Here is a 24,458-nt window from a genome sequence, read left to right as displayed (position 1 = left end):
ACAACTTTGGTCATGGAAAACAGTAAAGTAAAGCAGAGCAAAGCATTATAAACCATCTGGTCCTCTCAGCTACTCCTATCCTGTACCAGTTGGGCTTCATGCCACCCAGGGACTCCAAACCTTCACAACAGGGAGAACAAACATACTGGAAAGAACTTATCATAAAACAAAAACGTAATATTTATTCTACTACCTCACCCACAGCATACCATGGGTCATCCTCAGTCAGTCTCATCCTCCCTGAAAGCTTGATTCAGTATCAGCATCTCCAACTGGAGCATCAAGCAAAGGCATCATGCCTGAAGCCTTCACATCTGTAACAGACTTCTTAAAACACGGTATGATGCAAGCAGCACAACACATCAATAATAAAAATACAAGAATTAGGGTCAGAAATCCAGTAACCACCATATCAGTGTACTTACCAAACCAGGCTCCCAACCAAGAGAACAGTCCAGACTCCTCCACCCCCGCCATGGTCCTCATCTCAGCAGATAGTGCATCAAGCCCACTAAGGGCCTTAGATATACTACCATCTGGACTGGTGTTATTAGGAATAAACGTGCAACATTGTTCACCAAACATCTTACAGACACCCCTCTGACTGGCAAGAAGCATATCCAAAGCAAGTCTATTCTGTCTGGCAACCCTAGATGTGGCCTCCAGCTGTTCAGACATACCAGTGAGTGCATCACGGGAGTAATTCACAAAACGCTGTTGATTATAGTAGATATAATTTATCCATGCAGTCTGTCTTGCATCCACTATGGCTGGACCTATAATAGGTAGTAAGTGCCAGAGTCCATCATTCCTACCCAAGGCCTGAAACTCATGAGGAACCCCCACCGGCACACCCAACAGATTATTGTGTATGTAAAATCAAATCAAATCAAATGTATTTATATAGCCCTTCGTACATCAGCTGATATCTCAAAGTGCTGTACAGAAACCCAGCCTAAAACCCCAAACAGCAAGCAATGCAGGTGTAGAAGCACGGTGGCTAGGAAAAACTCCCTAGAAAGCCCAAAACCTAGGAAGAAACCTGGAGAGGAACCAGGCTATGTGGGGTGGCCAGTCCTCTTCTGGCTGTGCCGGGTGGAGATTATAACAGAACATGGTCAAAATGTTCAAATGTTCATAAATGACCAGCATGGTCAATAATAATAAGGCAGAACAGTTGAAACTGGAGCAGCAGCACGGCCAGGTGGACTGGGGACAGCAAGGAGTCATCATGTCAGGTAGTCCTGGGGCATGGTCCTAGGGCTCAGGTCCTCCGAGAGAGAGAAAGAAAGAGAGGAGAGAATTAGAGAACGCACACTTAGATTCACACAGGACACCGAATAGGACAGGAGAAGTACTCCAGATATAACAAACTGACCCTAGCCCCCAGACACATAAACTACTGCAGCTTAAATACTGGAGGCTGTCAACTACATCCTCCGTCCATGGAGCACTACGTCTATGTCTCCCATGGGATGGAATGTTTCAGGCCCCCTGGATACAGAACCCAACAGCTGTTCAGCAGTAACATCAACAATGGTCAGTGGAATTATCAAACTGGTCAGAGCACACGTACCTTGCCAGTCTCCTCTAAGAATGGGTCTCAGTACTCTTTTGGGTCCACATATCCACCACACATCAGCCAGACCACTAGTTTGGTTTAGACCTGCACCTGGCCAAGTGACATTAATGGTTATGTTACTGCTGCAATCAGCTTCAGGCAATCTCCCATAGTCCATGCCACTACCTGTACCCGTGATGCAACTGTAATTGCCCCCATATGCCTTAACACCCCAAGGGGCCCGATGAGGAGATATTGTAGGAAACACAAGGCTCAAAGAGGAACAGAGGGTTGAATTGGGCTTATCCTGGTAAAAACTTCTCAGAATACACAAGCACCCCTCTCCTTCTCCTATAGCAAATGGGTGTGTAGCCAGAACAGGTCTAGCATGACCACATACAATGCAGTCCTTTCTTTTCAGGGTCTTAGCTGTATACCTCATATAAGACAGCCACAAATTGTCCCTACCATCAAAACCAGTCTCGGTGCCTAATTGATCAATAGCTGAATAGTCTCTAACGTTAATTACCTGAATGGGATTTGACACAGTGGTGGTGGGTGGCAGGCTCGGTCCAGGGGTGGAAGAGGAGTGTGTCTGGCTCAAGTTCGTCTGGGACCTCTGTGGTTTTGGCAGCACCTTAATAGAAAACACACCCATCGTGTCTGTCCCGGTCCTTTGTAGTCCGAGGGTGTAAGTGCCTGCATCAGAGAGCTTAATAGTTTTGATGGTTAGTAGGATGTCATCACCTTTACAGAGTTCAACAGTGCTCCCAGGTTTCCCCCATATCATGGAAAAACTATCCACCTTTGTGGGATCCCCTATGCTCTAAGGATACCCTCTTCTCCAATCCCAGAACTGTCCTAAATTGGTTATCATGTAATCCCCATATGGACACCCTCCCCCATTACACAGGTACACTGGCACCCTCGTATACACAGGTGTTAAAACCAAACACAAATATCTCAATTTCTTCCCAGCCCTGTTGGCTCAAAATATGTCCCAAATACTTAACATGAGTCTACCATAATTAAAACTTATCCTAGCTCATTTTCACACCACATTCATCAGAGAAAATATAATGACACTATAATGTAATTTTCACTGCCTTTTGGTATTAAATTACCTTAATATCAGTATTGCAAATGACCCTAGATTCTCCATCCAAATGGCTTTCCAATGAGGCTGATCAGACCACAAAGGAAAGTTACAATGGAGGTCATAAGTCTCATACCACCCCCCCAAAGAAGTGTTTTTTACTATATTAAACAACATTCCTTTATCAAAAGATTTCACCTATTTAATTAAGACTCAGAAAATAAAAACTTGTAATATTTCATATGTGAGTGTACCCCTTTAAGATATCATGTCTCAGCCTCCCGGATGGTTAAGGGCGCTGTACGGCAGCGCCAGCTGTGCTATCAGAGACTCTGGGTTCACGCCCAGGCTCTGTCGTAACCGGCCGCGACCGGGAGGTCCAAGGGGCGATGCACAATTGGCCTAGCGTCGTCCGGGTTAGGGAGTGCTTGGTCGGTAGGGATGTCCTTGTCTCATCGCGCACCAGCAACACCTGTGGCGGGCCGGGCGCAGTGCACGCTAGCCAAGGTTGCCAGGTGCACGGTGTTTCCTCCGACACATTGGTGTGGCTGGCTTCCGGGTTGGATGCTATAAATATTTGAATTACAATCAGAATGAATTTTAGTCTATGTTTTTCGTTATGTCACCAGTATTTAAGCGGGCTCCCCGTCGACTGGGAGCCCGTTGGGCGCGGCAATACTGCCCTCTTCTATCCTTCGTCTGTATAATTTTGCTCCTTTCTTTCTCTCTTTTCCTCCATTGGTCTCTAATGCAGATTTCAATGTTTTCAACACCTTCTCTGCCTCCTGATTAGCCATTGTCTAATGTATTTCAATTACTTGTTTTAATTTGAATACATTATAAATGATCAGGTTCAATTGTGTGCTGGATGTGTCCTTCTAGCCACTGTCTAGTAAACACCGTGTCTCCAATCTTCAAAACATAACCTAGCTCACTGTCTCAGTAAGTACATCGACTTAATACCTAATGTACCACAATCATACGGTTCACTTCTCTCAAACCTTCAAACATACATCAGTTTCAAAACATAACCTAGGTCTCACTCAAACCTGCAAACATACATCAGTTCGAATCCCAAACCTGCAAACATACATCAGTTCGTCATACAAACATTGGTATTAAACATACATCAGTTCGAATCACTCAAACCTGCAAACATACCTTCGAATCACTCAAACCTGCAAACATACATCAGTTCGAATCACTCAAACCTTACAAACATACGTCAGTTCGAATCACTCAGACCTGCAAACATACGTCAGTTCGAATCACTCAAACCTTCAAACATACATCAGTTCGAATCACTCAAACCTGCAAACATACGTCAGTTCGAATCACTCAAACCTTCAAACATACATCAGTTCGAATCACTCAAACCTGCAAACATACATCAGTTCGAATCACTCAAACCTGCAAACATACATCAGTTCGAATCACTCAAACCTGCAAACATACATCAGTTCGAATCACTCAAACCTTCAAACATACATCAGTTCGAATCACTCAAACCTGCAAACATACATCAGTTCGAATCACTCAAACCTGCAAACATACATCAGTTCGAATCACTCAGACCTGCAAACATACGTCAGTTCGAATCACTCAAACCTTCAAACATACGTCAGTTCGAATCACTCAAACCTTCAAACATACATCAGTTCGAATCACTCAAACCTGCAAACATACATCAGTTCGAATCACTCAAACCTGCAAACATACATCAGTTCCTGAATCATCAGTCAATCACCAAACCTGCAAACATACAGTTCGAATCACTCAGACCTGCAAACATACGTCAGTCAGTTCGAATCACTCAGACCTGCAAACATACGTCAGTTCGAATCACTCAAACCTGCAAACATACGGTTCGAATCACTCAAACCTTCAAACATACGTCAGTTCGAATCACTCAAACCTTCAAACATACGTCAGTTTGAATCACTCAAACCTTAAAACATAATAAAAAACCTGCAAACATACATTATTTATCTTCAAACATACTTTCGAATCACTCTTCAAACATGCAATACAACCAGGTACTATAACCCTCAAACCTAAACATACGATCTATAAATAATACAAATGCTTATTTATCTTCCCTTATTCAAACCTTTCATTCAAACTTGATACCAGCTACAACTGAAATATCTAATGTACTACATATGCTTCAGCAACCATCCAATGTAACACAGGTCTTTTTAATTTGTTGGCCTGCAAATTCTATCCGTAGATCATTCACTCTGATACAGCGCGCCCACTTATATCCCAGTAGTACTGCACTCACTCTAAATTTACCCAAAGTAAATATCCATTTATACTAGAAAAATGTCCTCATGCACACCAGTACACAGCATTCATTGTTACATTGCGATCCTGCTCACACACACACTAGTAAATTCCTTTAACCGATCTGATTCACCGTCATTCAAACAACTGGGTACGCGTTACACCAACCGACCCATTTAGTACATTACATTAGTTGTTATACCATAAGAGCGATCGATCAGTTCAAAATTGCATTTACCACTATGTATTCCTCATGATCCTTTACCAATATAAATTAATAGAATTTGGTTACATACATCAAACAGGTGTCTCACAAAACTAAATTTGGATAACGCCAATGTGCAGAACTTTAGTTTTTCACAACAGGTGTCTGCTTACCTTTTTTAGTTGACCGGTCAGGATTTGTGAGACACACCGTCCGACGACAGCGTCCGACGACAGTACTGGCCAATCGGCTGGCACACCAATGTCCAGCGAAGTCCTTCACCAGATCACGTTCGGTGTCACCAATTGTACGGGTTGTGTCAATTCGAATCTGGTATCAGGATAAATATGACAATGAGTCACCGATTGTATGCTATGTATTTTTTATTAGCTAAGCAATAAGTGGTAAATGCAATTTTCGTATATACGGGCTCTCTGTCCCACCTCGTAGGGCAAAACAGAGAACTGACTTGTTCCTAACAAAGATATTATAATATACTCTGATGACAGAAGTAGTTCCTGCTTCCGAGCCGGCCTGTCAGAGTAGAGACTGGGCGTGGTTTAGACTCACCCAGCCTATCGTTGATTGTTGGCGCAGAGGCTGGTCCCAGCCCCCTAAGCGCTTCAGCGGTCAGTCGTTGTAGCTGTGTAGAATATGCAGTTATCAGGAACCTAGCTCCTGTTATCTAACAAAAGACTGTTTGTTCTCGCAACACTACGTTCTGATTGTGCCCCCAACTCATTGCACAGGTCCTGTCTTCATGTTATTCTGTATTTTTCCATCATGAGAAAGGCCCATGGCCCTGAAACTGTTAACAAGGGTTCAAGTCAGCTATGTTGCATAACACATACATACATCCACACAAGCCAACAGCAGATAATATTAAATCACAAATATGGTAACGGGCTATAGTGCATAACACAGAATCCTCATACCCCGGACGCTTTATATGGACATGGTTCGTCAGGACCTCCAACAGCCGAAGCTAAGTAGTAACATTAACATGATGCCTTCTAATTGCAGTCGCTGTACTCATACAGGAGAACGATCGCCTTACGGTGAGGATACAACTGTGCTACAAGCCCAGCTTCAGACGCAATCGTTAGGCAATGGTAATTTCTGTGTAGGAAAGGATGAAACAGCGTCTGTGCCACCAGTAAGTACAGATAGTAACGTTAGTATAAATCCCCTCGCACGGTCCCGCAGCCGGACAACTTTCTCACGGTTTCTGGAGGGAAATGCAGTAGGAATGCTCAACCGGTGTCGCTCATTCAGCCGACAAACTTTCAACCGGTTTTCCCCATTAAGCAACGAGTCGGAGTCAGAGGCCGAGCCTTCTCTTGTCTCTACTCCTCCCGTTACAGGGTCTGAGACGGCGAAGCTTCCCACCATTAGCTCTGACAAATTGAAAACTCTAGTCATTGGCGACTCCATTACCCGCAGTATTAGACTTAAAACGAATCATCCAGCGATCATACACTGTTTACCAGGCGGCAGGGCAACCGACGTTAAGGCTAATCTGAAGATGGTGCTGGATAAAGCTAAAACTGGCGAGTATAGAGATATTGTTATCCACGTCGGCACCAAAGATGTTAGGATGAAACAGTCAGAGATCACCAAGCGCAACATAGCTTCAGCGTGTAAATCAGCTAGAAAGATGTGTTGGCATCGAGTAATCGTCTCTGGCCCCCTCCCAGTTAGGGGGAGTGATGAGCTCTACAGCAGAGTCTCACGACTCAATCGCTGGTTGACAACTGGTTTCTGCCCCTCCCAAAAGATAGAATTTTGTAGATAATTGGCCCTCTTTCTGGGACTCACCCACAAACAGGACCAAGCCTGACCTGCGGAGGAATGACGGACTCCATCCTAGCTGGAGGGGTGCTCTCATCTTATCTACCAACATAGACAGGGCTCTAACTCCTCTAGCACCACAATGAAATAGGGTGCAGGCCAGGCAGCAGGCTGTTAGCCAGTCTGTCACTAGCACAGTCAACTCAGCTATCTCCATTGAGACCGTGTCTGTGCCTCGACCTAGGTTGGACAAAACTAAACGTGGCGGTGTTCGCCTTAGCAATCTCACTAGGATAAAGACCTCCTCCATTCCTGTCATTATTGAAAGAGATCATGATACCTCACATCTCAAAATAGGGCTACTTAATGTCAGATCCCTTACTTCAAAGGCAATTATAGTCATAATCTTGATGTGATTGGCCTGACTGAAACATGGCTTTAGCTTGATGAATTTACTGTCTTCAATGAGGCCTCACCTCCTGGCTACACTAGTGACCATATCCCCCGTGCATCCTGCAGAGGTGTTGCTAACATTTACGATAGCAGATTTAAATTTACAAAAAAAAAAAAAAAAAGACGTTTTCATCTTTTGAGCTTCTAGTCATGAAATCTATGTAGCCTACTCAATCACTTTTTTTAGCTACTGTTTACAGGCCTCCTGGGCCATATACAGCGTTCCTCATTGAGTTCCCTGAATTCCTATCGGACCTTGTAGTCATAGCAGATAATATTCTAATTTTTTGGTGACTTTAATATTCACATGGAAAAGTCCACAGACCCACTCCAAAAGGCTTTCATCATCGACTCAGTGGGTTTTGTCCAACATGTCTCTGGACCTACTCACTGTCACAGTCATACTCTGGACCTAGTTTTGTCCCATAGGATAAATGTTGTGGATCTTAATGTTTTCCTCATAATCCTGGACTATCGGACCACCATTTTATTACGTTTGCAATTGCAACAAATAATCTGCTCAGACCGCAACCAAGGAACATCAAAAGTCGTGCTATAAATTCACAGACGACACAAAGATTCTTTGATGTCCTTCCAGACTCCCTCTGTCTACCCAAGGACACCAGAGGACAAAAATCAGTTAACCACCTAACTGAGGAACTCAATTTAACCTTGAGCAATACCCTAGATGCAGTTGCACCCCTAAAAACTAAAAACATTGCTCATAAGAAACTAGCTCCCTGGTATACAGAAAATACCCGAGCTCTGAAGCAAGCTTCAGAAAATTGGAACGGAAATGGCGCCACACCAAACTGGAAGTCTTCCGACTAGCTTGGAAAGACAGTACCGTGCAGTATCGAAGAGCCCTTGCTGCTGCTCGATCATCCTATTTTTCCAACTTAATTGAGGAAAATAAGAACAATCCGAAATTCGTTTTGATACTGTCGCAAAGCTAACTACAAAGCAGCATTCCCCAAGAGAGGATGGCTTTCACTTCAGCAGTAATAAATTAATGAACTTCTTTGAGGAAAAGATGATTATTAGAAAGCAAATTACGGACTCCTCTTTAAATCTGCGTATTCCTTCAAAGCTCATTTGTCCTGAGTCTGCACAACTCTGCCAGGACCTAGGATCAAGAGAGACACTCAAGTGTTTTAGTACTATATCTCTTGACACAACGATGAAAAAGTGTCTCATGGCCTCTAAACGTTCCATACTGGACCCATATTCCAACTAAACTACTGAAAGAGCTGCTTCTTGTGCTTGGCCCTCCTATGTTGAACATAATAAACGGATCTCTATCCACCGGATGTGTACCAAACTCACTAAAAGTGGCAGTAATAAAGCCTCTCTTGAAAAAGCCAAACCTTGACCCAGAAAATATAAAAAACTATCGGCCTATATCGAATCTTCCATTCCTCTCAATTTTTTTAGAAAAGGCTGTTGCGCAGCAACTCACTGCCTTCCTGAAGACAAACAATGAATACAAAATGCTTCAGTCTGTTTTAGACCCCATCATAGCACTGAGACTGCACTTGTGAAGGTGGTAAATGATCTTTTAATGGCATCAGACCGAGGCTCTGCATCTGTCCTCGTGCTCCTAGACCTTAGTACTGCTTTTTTTTGTGTGAATTTAAGTATGCTCTCTCTAATTCTCTCTTTCACTCTTTCTTTCTCTCTCTCGGAGGACATGAGCCCTGGGACCATGCCTCATGACTACCTGGCATGATGACTCCTTGCTGTCCCCAGTCCACCTGGCCGTGCTGCTGCTCCAGTTTCAACTGTTCTGCCTGTGATTATTATTATTTGACCATGCTGGTCATTTATGAACATTTGAACATCTTGGCCATGTTCTGTAATAATCTCCACACGGCACAGCCAGAAGAGGACTGGCCACCCCACATAGCCTGGTTCCTCTCTAGGTTTCTTCCTAGGTTTTGGCCTTTCTAGGGAGTTTTTCCTAGCCACCGTGCTTCTACACCTGCATTGCTTGCTGTTTGGGGTTTTAGGCTGGGTTTCTGTACAGCACTTTGAGATATCAGCTGATGTACGAAGGGCTATATAAATACATTTGATTTGATTTGATTTGATTCACCGCGATTTGCAGTCGAACTAGAGATTCGAATCAGTGAAACAGAAACAAGGTCGGCACAGTTCCTACACCCGCTATCACTAATTCTGACATCTTGGGGAGATGAGAGTCGTAGGCTGAACCAATTATAGGGTACGAACCTAGAAAGCCTGAGCTTATTCAGTAGTCCCATTGTATTACGACCGGTGGTAGCCGGTAGCAAAGGGTAAGTCCTAGGGGGTAAGACCCGGGTGGGGTTGGTTACCTGCTATACCTGTAACGAGAGGGTGAAAGTCTCAGCCGCAGTGGCCATGCGGCAGTAGAGTGGGTGTGGATGGATAAAGTGACATGCTTGTGTACTAGGATAAAATGTTGCCATTCAGGGTTAGAAGAAAAGCAAAAAGATACTCAAACGCTGTTGGATTTGGGTGTATTAGCAGTAGCAATAAAGAGAGGTTGGTTTTATGCCCTGTTGGGGTGGGGAACCATGACAGATTATGTGGAAATAGGAAGACAAGTGTGAATCATTTTGGTAATGTGTGTTATCAACAACAGTGATATTTGAACAGATTAGAGATGACTATCCATAACAATAAAATCCTTCATACAGTGAGGTTAGGTTACCATACTTGTCCTGCCCCACAGCTGTAGACACAGCCTTCTCCAGGTCCTCAGACACTAGCTGGAGATCCATTACAGGATGTCTGTCACCTCACTGAGCCCCTATTGCAGGTTCGGGGTCACATCCACTTGAATGTCCTTCATATGACGAACCTCCTACAGAGCAAATGAGGAAAACATGATATATGTTTAGTAGCAATAGAATATGGGAATTTGATCTCAACGCTACCTACAGCTAACATATTTATTTATGTATGTGATCTATGTAAATAAATAAATATATCACACCTGTAAAACTGTGAAGGACTATAGGTGGAGGCCTACCCATTTCCCAGGAGCATTGTAAAACGTGGATTTGGGTACAGTGTTTATTTCCCCCTAATATCTTTGAAGATTACACCTAAAATAATTAGGCCTACTTCTTTCTACTGCTGATCTGAGACCATTAGGGTTAATCATTACAGATATAAATGCAATATATGGAGTAGAAAAGATTGCCTGCCCACCAACTTGATAAGAATCAACATATGTTCTACATGGTCTATTTCTATCTGAACGTAACAACTCAATCAAGCTTGTTAATTGATCGTTAAGCCATGTTTGTCAGGTAAACGGTCATTAGTGGCCTATATAAGCCTCATACAGGCCATGGGAAGACATTACCTGTTGATAACACAGATTATTTTCATGATCATGGGAGGTGTGAGAGAATTGCTGCTCGTTGTGATGACTGTGGGGGTTGTCAAAGGTTGGTTCACTAATGTTTAAGGGATTTGTTTGGTAAATATGCTTAACTTTATAAGTTGGGTATTAATATTTGACTGTCTGTATCTTCCGCGTTGGTCATCTTTTATTCTTCACTGCTATTAATATATGTAGCTATTTTGTGCGAACTCAACTTCTGTCAACACTTTCTCCTCAGTTTCTTGTTACCCTGTTGGAAAGTCCCAGAAGCAAGATCAAGTCTCTCTGCAGAGGAGACTTGGAGGTAATTGTTTATTTCCACAACCCTTCTAGCTATGTTCTTTGTCACTGTCTATGGTGCTGCTGTGTTTGACACTCATTCAACAGCATAGAGTAACTCGGTCTAAATAATGCTGTCAAACCTTTTGCTTGTGTACCTTAACCTACATTTTTCAGAGCTGTCATCAAATGACGTCTCCATTGTGCATGCCCTGGCCTTGCTCCGATCCATAGGGTCTAACGCTAAACAAGCCAGAGAAGGTACGGCCTGAAACGTATACTTTGAAACCTGTTGGGTTCATGTTGCTCAAAATTCGATTAGCAATTTGGCCTAGACCGTGTAGAACAGATGTGTTGCTGTAGAATACCCAACTGTTCCTTTTGTTTTCTCTCAAGAGTATTTAGAGACCAATGAAGTAGAATCCCAAGCTTCTCAAACCATGGTATTTCTCTGGCAAATTATGCCCTGTCCTCTGAGGAGAAGCTGAGGCGCATGTCCTCTGACGACGCCACTGACGCTGCGACCGGCCGTCCTCTGACGACGCCACCTCTGAAGCTGCGACCGGCCCGTCCTCTGACGACGCCACCTCTGAAGCTGCGACCCTCTGGCGCCGCTCCGTCCTCTGGCCCGACGCCACCTCTGAGCTGCGACCGGCCCGTCCTCTGACGACGCCACCTCTGAAGCTGCGACCGGCCCGTCCTCTGACGACGCCACCTCTGAAGCTGCGACCGGCCCGTCCTCTGACGACGCCACTGATCTGAAGCTGCGACCGCCCGCGTCCTCTGACGACGCCACCTCTGAAGCTGCGACCGGCCCGTCCTCTGACGACGCCACCTCTGAAGCTGCGACCGGCCCGTCCTCTGACGCACGCCACCTCTGAAGCTGCGACCGGCCCGTCCTCTGACGACGCCACCTCTGAAGCTGCGACCGGCCCGTCTCTGACGCGCCACCTCTGAAGCTGCGACCGGCCCGTCCTCTGGCTGACGACGCCACCTCTGAAGCTGCGACCGGCCCGTCCTCTGGCGAAGACGCCACCTCTGAAGCTGCGACCGGCCCGTCTGCCCATCTGAAGCTGCGACCGCCCGTCCTCTGACGACGCCACCTGAAGCTGCGACCGGCCCGTCCTCTGGCTGACGCCACCTCTGAAGCTGCGATCCCGGCCCGATGTCTGTCACCTCCGATTGCAGGCCACCTGATGCTGCGACCCCGTCCTCTGGCCGCCACCTCTGAAGCTGCGACGGCCCGTCCTCTGACGACGCCACCTCTGAAGCTGCGCCACCTCTGACTCGGACCGGCCCTCCTCTGACGACGCCACCTCTGAAGCTGCGACCGGCCCGTCCTCTGACGACGCCACCTCTGAAGCTGCGACCGGCCCGTCCTCTGACGACGCCACCTCTGAAGCTGCGGCCGGCCCGTCCTCTGACGACGCCACCTCTGAAGCTGCGACCGGACCCGTCCTCTCTGACGACGACCTCCACCTCTCTGAAGCTCTGAAAATGCGAATCGGCCCGTCCTCTGACGACGCCACCTCTGAAGCTGCGACCGGCCCGTCCTCTGACGACGCCACCTCTGAAGCTCGGTAAAGCCCGTCCTCTGACGACGCCACCTCTGAAGCTGCGACCGGCCCGTCCTCTGGTTACCTCTGAAGCTGCGCCGGCCCGTCCTCTGACGACGCACCTCTGAAGCTGCGGCCCGTCCTCTGACCTGTGACCCAAAGTCTGGCTGACCGGCCCGTCCTCTGACGACCACCTCTGAAGCTGCGACCGGCCTCTGACGACGCCACCTCTGAAGCTTCCGCCCACCTCTGACCTGCTATTAATGCGACCGGCCCGTCCTCTGGCGACGCCACCTCTGAAGCTGCGACCGGCCCGTCCCATCTGACGACGCCTCTGAAGCTGCGACTGCCCGTCCTCTGACGACGCCACCTCTGAAGCTGCTGACCACGACTGTTGGCCCGTCCTCTGACGACGCCACTGATGCGCCACCCTCTGAAGCTGCGACTGTGCATGCCCGTCTGGGACGACGCCAAATAAGCTGCGGATAAATCTGAAACGACGCCACCTCTGAAGCTGCATGGCCCGTCCTCTGACGGCCTTGCTCCGACGCCACCTCTGAAGCTAGAACAGCCCTCTGAACTGCCTTTGCTTCTGAGCCGGGACTCAATCTGACGACGCCACCTCTGAAGCTGCGACGCTGCGCATACCTCTGAAGCTGCGACCGGCCCGTCCTCTGACGACGCCACCTCTGAAGCTGCGACCGCCCGTCCTTTGACGACGCCACCTGTGACGCTGCGACCGCCCGTCCTCTGACGACGCCACCTCTGAAGCTGCTGACGTTTGACGTGATGACGACGCCACCTCTGAAGCTGCGACCGGCCCGCCTTCTGACGACGCCACCTCTGAAGCTGCGACGCCCGTCCTCTGACGACGCTGCCTTAACATTTCCTCTGACGACGCCACCTCTGAGCTGCGATTCCTCTGACGACGCCACCTCCGAAGGCGACCGGCCCGTCCTCTGGCGACCTCTGAAGTACTCTAAACGCCACTGGCCAGTCTGGCAAAGCCACCTCTGAACGACCGCCCGTTCTGACGACGCCACCTCTGCTTGGCCCGTTTTGACGACGCCACCTCTGAAGCTGCGACCGGCCCGTTTACGACGCCACCTAACTGAAGCTGCGATATACGCCACCTGACGCTGCATGACGACGCCACCTCTGAACTGCGATCGCCCGTCCTCTGGTGCGACCGCCCGTCCTCTGGTTCCTGACGCTGCGACTGAAGCGACGTTCTGAAGCTGCGACCGGCCCGTCCTCTGACGACGCCACCTCTGAAGCTGCGACCGCCCGTGACGCCACCTCTGAAGCTGCGATCGGCCCGTCCTCTGACGACGCCACTGAAGCTGCGACATCTGGTGACGACGCCACCTCTGACTTTGACGACGCCACCTCTGAAGCTGCGACCCGGCCCGCCCTTACGACGCCACCTCTGAAGCTGGCGATGCCACGCGCTACCTCTGAAGCTACGACCGGCCCGTCTTACGACGCCACCTCTGAAGCTGCGACCGGCCCGTCCTCTGACGACGCCACCTCTGACGCTGCGACCGGCCCGTCCTCTGACGCGCCACCTCCTGAACGCTGCGACATCCTCTGACGTACCTCTGAAGCTGCGACAGACAGACGCCACCTCTGACGCTGGGCCGTGACTCTGACGATTTGCGAGTCCCATCTGACGGTAAGCTGCGATGGCCCGTCCTCTGACGACGCCACCTCTGAAACTGCGACAGCCCGTCCTTGAAGCTGACGCGCCACCTCTGAAGCTGCGACCGGCCCGTCCTCTGACGCGCCACCCTGAAGCTGCGACCGGCCCGTCCTCTGACGACGCACCTCTGAAGCTGCGACCGGCCCGTCCTCTGACGCGCCACCTCTGAAGCTGCGACCGGCCCGTCCTCTGACGACGCCACCTCTGAAGCTGCGACCGCCCGTGACGAACCTCTGAAGCTACCGGCCCGTCCTCTGACGACGCCACCTCTTGCGACCGGCCCGTCCTCTGGACCATCTGAAGCTGCGTTTATTTCTGAAGCTGCGATCGTCTGACGACGCCACCTCTGAAGCTCCCGGCCCGTCCTCTGACGACGCCACCTCTGAAGCTGCGATTTCCTCTGACGACGCCACCTCTGAAGCTGCACCGTGTCCTCTGACGACGCCACCTCCTCAACGCCCACCTCACATTCCTCTGTAACCTCTGAAGGTACTTCGACGACGGATAACACAACCTCTGACGATCCACCTCTGAAGCTGCGACCGGCCCGTCCTCTGACGACGCCACCTCTGAGACCGGCCCGTCCTCTGACGACGCCACCAGGCTATGCTGGGGTGGCCCGTCCTCCCGACGACGCCACCTCTGAAGCATGGTCAACGACGCCACCTCTGAAGCTTCTGCACCTCTGAAGCTGCGACCCTGAAGGCCCGTCCTACGGCACGCTCTCTGTCCCGCCACCAAGCAGCCCGCAACCTCTGAAGCTGCGACAGAACTGACCCGTCCTGTCTGAAGCTGCGACTGACGACCTCTGAAGCTGCGGCACTTAATTCCTCTTCCGACGCCGGCCTAAGCTGCGACCAGCCCGTCCTCTTTTTCTGAAGCTGCGATTCTAGTCCTCTGACACACCTCTGAAGCTGCGTTTAAATCTGACGGCCACCTGTCAACTACATCCCCGTCCTCTGAACCTCTGAAGCTGCGACCGGCCCGTCCTCTGGGAAAAGCTGCGATCGGCCCGTCCTGGACGACACCACCTCAGCTTCATAGCATAAATAATCAAACTCTGACGACGCCACCTAATGCCCACGTCTCCTCTAAAACATACCTTTCTGAAGCTGACAGCCAGAACTCTGAAGCTGCGACGCCCGTCCTCTGACGACGACGCCACCTCTGGCCGAAGTCTGACATTAATGGAACCCGTCCTCTGGAACGACCCAGGGCAACCTCTGAAGCTCGACGCCCCTATGTTGCCACCCTCCTCGACGACGCCACCTCTGAAGCTGCGAACAGTAATAGATATCTGAACATGCAAGAGTTCATGGGTACTAGAGTCTGTAACTGCATTTGCTTGTTTTGGCTCAATTAAACATTAACTGTAATACTTTGTCCTCTGTATTGTTTTGGTGGTTCCTACAACCTGACTTGAGGGGGTGATGGCAACATTTATTTAGCATTATATCAATGCGCCAGCATATTACTCTGACCCCTGTGTTTCAAATTGCCATTTGACTTAAGCTACATTTGCTCAGTGTTGGTCCATTTATGCTAGTAGCATCACATGATACCTCAAACAGCATTTTCACTTTATTTCTGAAGCCATTTCGGTCAAACTTGTTGGTGTGTTTTGCCTACTTTGCTACATGACAACTTTACGGGTTTTATTTTTAATTACTGTTTATTTTTGGTTTTTCCTCAATTTTTCACTTGTCAGGGTTGCATCACCTGAATCTGGTATCAGGATAAATATGACAATGAAGCACTGACGAGGCTACAAAAATGCATGGAATGGGCTCTCTGTCCCACCACAGGGCAAAACAGAACTGACTTGTTCCTGAGAAAAATATTAAAATATACTCTGGTTCCTGCTTCAGCCGGCCTTTGAGCAGATAATATTCAATCTAAGGGTAACGGGCTATAGTGCATAACACAATCCTCATAATCCCTTTTTTTACACCCCTGTGGGTTTAACCACACCATCCGATATAGGTTGCTGATGAACCCAGGAACTTTAAACCTTTATTTTGTGAATCAATGAAGTGATGCATGTCCCTTAACATTTATATAGAAACTGGAGTTTTTGATTCCCCCTTTTGACACCCACAAGGGTGTCACTCATTATCCTATATTTCAGTGCTCCCAACAGTAATATGTTAACAGCATTTCATGAAAATAATACAAAGTTAAATAAAACATCAGAAACAAAAGAAATCAACCAAGAAATGGAACAAAAATCAAGTGATATATGCTTTTGTCTCCCCCATTTTGACACCCATAAGGGTCAAAAACAGGATAACACTTTGTTTATTGACATGTAAGATATAGGATACAACTTTGGTCATGGAAAACAGTAAAGCAAAGCAGAGCAAAATATTATAAACCATCTGGTCCTCTCAGCTACTCCTATCCTGTACCAGTTGGGCTTCATGCCACCCAGGGACTCCAACACAACAGGGAGAACAAACATACTGGAAAGAACTTATCATAAAAAAAAAAAGTAATATTTATTCTACTACCTACCCACAGCATAATGGGTCATCCTCAGTCAGTCTCATCCTCCCCTGAAAGCTTGATTCAGTTCAGCATCTCCAACTGGAGCATCAAGCAAAGGCATCATGCCTGAAGCCTTCACATCTGTAACAGACTTCTTAAAACACGGTATGATGCAAGCAGCACAACACATCAATAATACAAGAATTAGAAATCCAGTAACCACCATATCAGTGTACTTAAAACCAGGCTCCCAACCAAGAGAACATTCCAGACTCCTCCACCCCCCGCCATGGTCCTCATCTCAGCAGATAGTGCATCAAGCCCACTAAGGGCCTTAGATATACTACCATCTGGACTGGTGTTATTAGGAATAAACGTGCAACATTGTTCACCAAACATCTTACAGACACCCCTCTGACTGGCAAGAAGCATATCCAAAGCAAGTCTATTCTGTCTGGCAACCCTAGATGTGGCCTCCAGCTGTTCATACATACCAGTGAGTGCATCACGGGAGTAATTCACAAAACGCTGTTGATTATAGTAGAGATAATTTATCCATGCAGTCTGTCTTGCATCCACTATGGCTGGACCTATAATAGGTAGTAAGTGCCAGAGTCCATCATTCCTACCCAAGGCCTGAAACTCATGAGGAACCCCCACTGGCACACCCAACAGATTATTGTGTATGTAAAATCAAATCAAATCAAATGTATTTATATAGCCCTTCGTACATCAGCTGATATCTCAAAGTGCTGTACAGAAACCCAGCCTAAAACCCCAAACAGCAAGCAATGCAGGTGTAGAAGCACGGTGGCTAGGAAAAACTCCCAGAAAGCCCAAAACCTAGGAAGAAACCTGGAGAGGAACCAGGCTATGTGGGGTGGCCAGTCCTCTTCTGGCTGTGCCGGAGTGGAGATTATAACAGAACATGGTCAAAATGTTCAAATGTTCATAAATGACCAGCATGGTCAATAATAATAAGGCAGAACAGTTGAAACTGGAGCAGCAGCACGGCCAGGTGGACTGGGGACAGCAAGGAGTCATCATGTCAGGTAGTCCTGGGGCATGGTCCTAGGGCTCAGGTCCTCCGAGAGAGAGAAAGAAAGAGAGGAGAGAATTAGAGAACGCACACTTAGATTCACACAGGACACCGAATAGGACAGGAGAAGTACTCCAGATATAACAAACTGACCTAGCCCCCAGACACATAAACTACTGCAGCTTAAATACTGGAGGCTGTCAACTACATCCTCCGTCCATGGAGCACTACGTCTATGTCTCCCATGGGATGGAATGTTTCAGGCCCCCTGGATACAGAACCCAACAGCTGTTCAGCAGTAACATCAACAATGGTCAGTGGAATTATCAAACTGGTCAGAGCACACGTACCTTGCCAGTCTCCTCTAAGAATGGGTCTCAGTACTCTTTTGGGTCCACATATCCACCACACATCAGCCAGACCACTAGTTTGGTTTAGACCTGCACCTGGCCAAGTGACATTAATGGTTATGTTACTGCTGCAATCAGCTTCAGGCAATCTCCCATAGTCCATGCCACTACCTGTACCCGTGATGCAACTGTAATTGCCCCCATATGCCTTAACACCCCAAGGGGCCCGATGAGGAGATATTGTAGGAAACACAAGGCTCAAAGAGGAACAGAGGGTTGAATTGGGCTTATCCTGGTAAAAACTTCTCAGAATACACAAGCACCCCTCTCCTTCTCCTATAGCAAATGGGTGTGTAGCCAGAACAGGTCTAGCATGACCACATACAATGCAGTCCTTTCTTTTCAGGGTCTTAGCTGTATACCTCATATAAGACAGCCACAAATTGTCCCTACCATCAAAACCAGTCTCGGTGCCTAATTGATCAATAGCTGAATAGTCTCTAACGTTAATTACCTGAATGGGATTTGACACAGTGGTGGTGGGTGGCAGGCTCGGTCCAGGGTGGAAGAGGAGTGTGTCTGGCTCAAGTTCGTCTGGGACCTCTGTGGTTTTGGCAGCACCTTAATAGAAAACACACCCATCGTGTCTGTCCCGGTCCTTTGTAGTCCGAGGGTGTAAGTGCCTGCATCAGAGAGCTTAATAGTTTTGATGGTTAGTAGGATGTCATCACCTTTACAGAGTTCAACAGTGCTCCCAGGTTTCCCCATATCATGGAAAAACTATCCACCTTTGTGGGATCCCCTATGCTCTAAGGATACCCTCTTCTCCAATCCCAGAACTGTCCTAAATTGGTTATCATGTAATCCCCATATGGACACCCTCCCCCATTACACAGGTACACTGGCACCCTCGTATACACAGGTGTTAAAACCAAACACAAATATCTCAATTTCTTCCCAGCCCTGTTGGCTCAAAATATGTCCCAAATACTTAACATGAGTCTACCATAATTAAAACTTATCCTAGCTCATTTTCACACCACATTCATCAGAGAAAATATAATGACACTATAATGTAATTTTCACTGCCTTTTGGTATTAAATTACCTTAATATCAGTATTGCAAATGACCCTAGATTCTCCATCCAAATGGCTTTCCAATGAGGCTGATCAGACCACAAAGGAAAGTTACAATGGAGGTCATAAGTCATACCACCCCCCAAAGAAGTGTTTTTACTATATTAAACAACATTCCTTTATCAAAAGATTTCACCTATTTAATTAAGACTCAGAAAATAAAAACTTGTAATATTTCATATGTGAGTGTACCCCTTTAAGATATCATGTCTCAGCCTCCCGGATGGTTAAGGGCGCTGTAGGCAGCGCCAGCTGTGCTATCAGAGACTCTGGGTTCACGCCCAGGCTCTGTCGTAACCGGCCGTGACCGGGAGGTCCAAGGGCGATGCACAATTGGCCTAGCGTCGTCCGGGTTAGGGAGTGCTTGGTCGGTAGGGATGTCCTTGTCTCATCGCGCACCAGCAACACCTGTGGCGGGCCGGGCGCAGTGCACGCTAGCCAAGGTTGCCAGGTGCACGGTGTTTCCTCCGACACATTGGTGTGGCTGGCTTCCGGGTTGGATGCTATAAATATTTGAATTACAATCAGAATGAATTTTAGTCTATGTTTTTCGTTATGTCACCAGTATTTAAGCGGGCTCCCCGTCGACTGGGAGCCCGTTGGGCGCGGCAATACTGCCCTCTTCTATCCATCGTCTGTATAATTTTTCTCCTTTCTTTCTCTCTTTTCCTCCATTGGTCTCTAATGCTGATTTCAATGTTTTCAACACCTTCTCTGCCTCCTGATTAGCCATTGTCTAATGTATTTCAATTACTTGTTTTAATTTGAATACATTATAAATGATCAGGTTCAATTGTGTGCTGCCTTAGGATGTGTCCCAATCTAGCCACTGTCTAGTAAACACCGTGCACTTCTCCTTTACCGTTTCAAAACATAACCTAGGTCTCACACCTGTTATTTACCCGAAGGTCATACAAACTTGGTATTAGTACATCGACTTAATACCTAATGTACCACAATCATACGGTTCGACTCTCTCAAACCTTCAAACATACATCAGTTCGAATCACTCAGATCTTACAAACATACGTAAGTTCGAATCACTCAAACCTTACAAACATACGTCAGTTCGAATCAATCAAACCTGCAAACATACATCAGTTCGAATCACTCAGACCTTACAAACATACGTCAGTTTGAATCACTCAATTTAAATAATAAAAATGCGCAGTTATTTATCTTCCCTTTACTCTTATGCAATACAACCAGGTACTATAACCCTTATAAAGGATCTATAAACCTTTCATTCAAACTTGATACCAGCTACAACTGAAATATCTAATGTACTACATATGCTTCAGCAACCATCCAATGTAACACAGGTCTTTTTAATTTGTTGGCCTGCAAATTCTATCCGTAGATCATTCACTCTGATACAGCGCGCCCACTTATATCCCAGTAGTACTGCACTCACTCTAAATTTACCCAAAGTAAATATCCATTTATACTAGAAAATGTCCTCATGCACACCAGTACACAGCATTCATTGTTACATTGCGATCCTGCTCACACACACACTAGTAAATTCCTTTAACCGATCTGATTCACCGTCATTCAAACAACTGGGTACGCGTTACACCAACCGACCCATTTAGTACATTACATTAGTTGTTATACCATAAGAGCGATCGATCAGCTCAAAATTGCATTTTACCACTATGTATTCCTCATGATCCTTTACCAATATAAATTAATAGAATTTGGTTACATACATCAAACAGGTGTCTCACAAAACTAAATTTGGATAACGCCACGTGCAGAACTTTAGTTTTTCGAACAGGTGTCTGCTTACCTTTTTTTTAGTTGGACGTCAGGATTTAGAGACACACCGTCCGACGACAGCGTCCGACTGGCCAATCGGCTGGCACACCAATGTCAGCGAAGTCCTTCACCAGATCACGTTCGGTGTCACCAATTGTACGGGTTTGTGTCAATTGAATCTGGTATCAGGATAAATATGACAATGAGTCACCGATTGTATGCTATGTATTTTTTTTTTTTTATTAGCTAAGCAATAAGTGGTAAATGCAATTTTCGTATATACGGGCTCTCTGTCCCACCTCGTAGGGCAAAACAGAGAACTGACTTGTTCCTAACAAAGATATTATAATATACTCTGATGACAGAAGTAGTTCCTGCTTCCGAGCCGGCCTGTCAGAGTAGAGACTGGGCGTGGTTTAGACTCACCTGTGCCTATCGTTGATTGTTGGCGCAGAGGCTGGTCCCAGCCCCTAAGCGCTTCAGCGGTCAGTGGGTAGCTGTGTAGAATATGCAGTTATCAGGAACCTAGCTCCTGTTATCTAACAAAAGACTGTTTGTTCTCGCAACACTACGTTCTGATTGTGCCCCCAACTCATTGCACAGGTCCTGTCTTCATGTTATTCTGTATTTTTCCATCATGAAAAGGCCCATGGCCCTGAAACTGTTAACAAGGGTTCAAGTCAGCTATGTTGCATAACACATACATACATCACACAAGCCAACAGCAGATAATATTAAATCACAAATATGGTAACGGGCTATAGTGCATAACACAGAATCCTCATACCCCCGGACGCTATATGGACATGGTTCGTCAGGACCTCCAACAGCAGAAGCATTAACATTGCCTTCTAATTGCAGTCGCTGTACTCATACAGGAGAACGATCGCCTTACGGTGAGGATACAACTGTGCTACAGAGCCCAATCTCAGACGCAATCGTTAGGCAATGGTAATTTCTGTGTAGGAAAGGATGAAACAGCGTCTGTGCCACCAGTAAAAGTACAGATAGTAACGTTAGTATAAATCCCTCGCACGTCCCGCAGCCGGACAACTTTCTCACGGTTTCTGGAGGGAAATGCAGTAGGAATGCTCAACCGTGTCGCTCATTCAGCCGACAAACTTTCAACCGGTTTTCCCATTAAAACGCAGTCAGAGGCGGAGCCTTCTTGTCTCTACTCCTCCCGTTACAGAGTCTGAGACGGTGAAGCTTCCCACCATTAGCTCTGACAAATTGAAAACTCTAGTCATTGGCGGCTCCATTACCCGCAGTATTAGACTTTAAACGAATCATCCAGCGATCATACACTGTTTACCAGGCGGCAGGGCAAACCGACGTTAAGGCTAATCTGAAGATGGTGTTTGGATAAAGCTAAAACTGGCTAGTATAGAGATATTGTTATCCACGTCGGCACCAAAGATGTTAGGATGAAACAGTCAGAGATCACCAAGCGCAACATAGCTTCAGCGTGTAAATCAGCTAGAAAGATGTTGGCATCGAGTAATCGTCTCTGGCCCCCTCCCAGTTAGGGGAGTGATGAGCTCTACAGCAGAGTCTCACGACTCAATCGCTGGTTTGACAACTGGTTTCTGCCCCTCCCAAAAGATAGAATTTTGTAGATAATTGGCCCTCTTTCTGGGACTCCACCGCCAAACAGGACCAAGCCTGACCTGCGGGAGGAATGACCTGACCTCAGCCCCAGCTGGAGGGTGCTCATCTTATCTACCAACATAGACAGGGCTCTAACTCCTCTAGCACCACAATGAAATAGGGTGCAGGCCAGGCAGCAGGCTGTTAGCCAGTCTGTCACTAGCACAGTCAACTCAGCTATCTCCATTGAGACCGTGTCTGTGCCTCGACCTAGGTTGGACAAAACTAAACGTGGCGGTGTTCGCCTTAGCAATCTCACTAGGATAAAGACCTCCTCCATTCCTGTCATTATTGAAAGAGATCATGATACCTCACATCTCAAAATAGGGCTACTTAATGTCAGATCCCTTACTTCAAAGGCAATTATAGTCAATGAACTTATCATAATCTTGATGTGATTGGCCTGACTGAAACATGGCTTTAGCTTGATGAATTTACTGTGTTAAATGAGGCCTCACCTCCTGGCTACACTAGTGACCATATCCCCCGTGCATCCTGCGGAGGTGTTGCTAACATTTACGATAGCAGATTTAAATTTACAAAAAAAAAAAAGACGTTTTCATCTTTTGAGCTTCTAGTCATGAAATCTATGTAGCCTACTCAATCACTTTTTTTAGCTACTGTTTACAGGCCTCCTGGGCCATATACAGCGTTCCTCATTGAGTTCCCTGAATTCCTATCGGACCTTGTAGTCATAGCAGATAATATTCAAATTTTTGGTGACTTTAATATTCACATGGAAAAGTCCACAGACCCACTCCAAAAGGCTTTCATCATCGACTCAGTGGGTTTTGTCCAACATGTCTCTGGACCTACTCACTGTCACAGTCATACTCTGGACCTAGTTTTGTCCCATAGGATAAATGTTGTGGATCTTAATGTTTTTCCTCATAATCCTGGACTATCGGACCACCATTTTATTACGTTTGCAATTGCAACAAATAATCTGCTCAGACCGCAACCAAGGAACATCAAAAGTCGTGCTATAAATTCACAGACGACACAAAGATTCTTTGATGTCCTTCCAGACTCCCTCTGTCTACCCAAGGACGCCAGAGGACAAAAATCAGTTAACCACCTAACTGAGGAACTCAATTTAACCTTGAGGCAATACCCTAGATGCAGTTGCAACCTAAAAAACTAAAAACGGTGCTCATAAGAAACTAGCTCCCTGGTATACAGAAAATACCCAAGCTCTGAAGCAAGCTTCCAGAGAATTGGGCAAATGGCGCTACACCAAACTGGAAGTCTTCCGACTAGCTTGGAAAGACAGTACCGTGCAGTATCGCAGGAGCCACTTGTTGCTGCCCGATCATCCTATTTTTCCAAACTTAATTGAGGAAAAGAACAATCCGAAATTCGTTTTTGATACTGTCGGAAAAGACATTAACTACAAAGCAGCATTCCCCAAGAGAGATGGCTTTCAACCCCAGCAGTAATTAAAATTAATGAACTTCTTTGAGGAAAAAGATGATTATTAGAAAGCAAATTACGGACTCCTCTAAATCTCGTATTCCTTCGCGTATTCCTTCAAAGCTCGCCACACTGTAAAATCAAGGAAGACGAATGTATTTTCATTGGGCTTGCCACTATCTTTTAATAGAGGCTTGTCTTTTTCTCTAACACAATACATGGTTTCCATTCGTAACCATGCTGGGTTTGTCATTCTTCATTCAGACTGTGAAATAACTACATTAGCTCACCATGCTCCATGCGAATTCTAACAAGC

The 24,458-nt window shown here is 46.7% G+C and overlaps 1 protein-coding gene and 2 pseudogenes across 1 annotated transcript; 2 read left to right on the top strand and 1 right to left on the bottom strand.

Moving 5' to 3' along the window:
• Nucleotides 1-238: 238 nt before the first annotated feature.
• LOC127921636 (uncharacterized) lies at nucleotides 239-3,507 on the bottom strand. Its single transcript, XM_052505205.1, has 2 exons — nucleotides 426-3,507; nucleotides 239-327 (listed from the first exon to the last, which is right to left on the bottom strand). The coding sequence occupies exon 1, from the start codon at nucleotides 2,349-2,351 to the stop codon at nucleotides 1,431-1,433; it is 921 nt and encodes a 306-aa protein (XP_052361165.1). The 5' UTR covers nucleotides 2,352-3,507; the 3' UTR covers nucleotides 239-327; nucleotides 426-1,430.
• Nucleotides 3,508-10,703: 7,196 nt separating this feature from the next.
• LOC127921638 (polysialoglycoprotein-like) lies at nucleotides 10,704-13,718 on the top strand (annotated as a pseudogene).
• Nucleotides 13,719-14,140: 422 nt separating this feature from the next.
• LOC127921637 (polysialoglycoprotein-like) lies at nucleotides 14,141-14,994 on the top strand (annotated as a pseudogene).
• Nucleotides 14,995-24,458: the final 9,464 nt, after the last annotated feature.

This window comes from Oncorhynchus keta, unplaced genomic scaffold (assembly GCF_023373465.1).
Source record: "Oncorhynchus keta strain PuntledgeMale-10-30-2019 unplaced genomic scaffold, Oket_V2 Un_contig_22897_pilon_pilon, whole genome shotgun sequence".
Taxonomy (NCBI): Eukaryota; Metazoa; Chordata; class Actinopteri; order Salmoniformes; family Salmonidae; genus Oncorhynchus; species Oncorhynchus keta.
This window is presented reverse-complemented; position numbering and strand designations above follow the sequence as displayed.

Excerpts from the sequence above, each read along its gene's own strand:
- LOC127921636 (XM_052505205.1), bottom strand. The coding sequence starts at position 2,351 with ATGATATGGGGGAAACCTGGGAGCACTGTTGAACTCTGTAAAGGTGAT.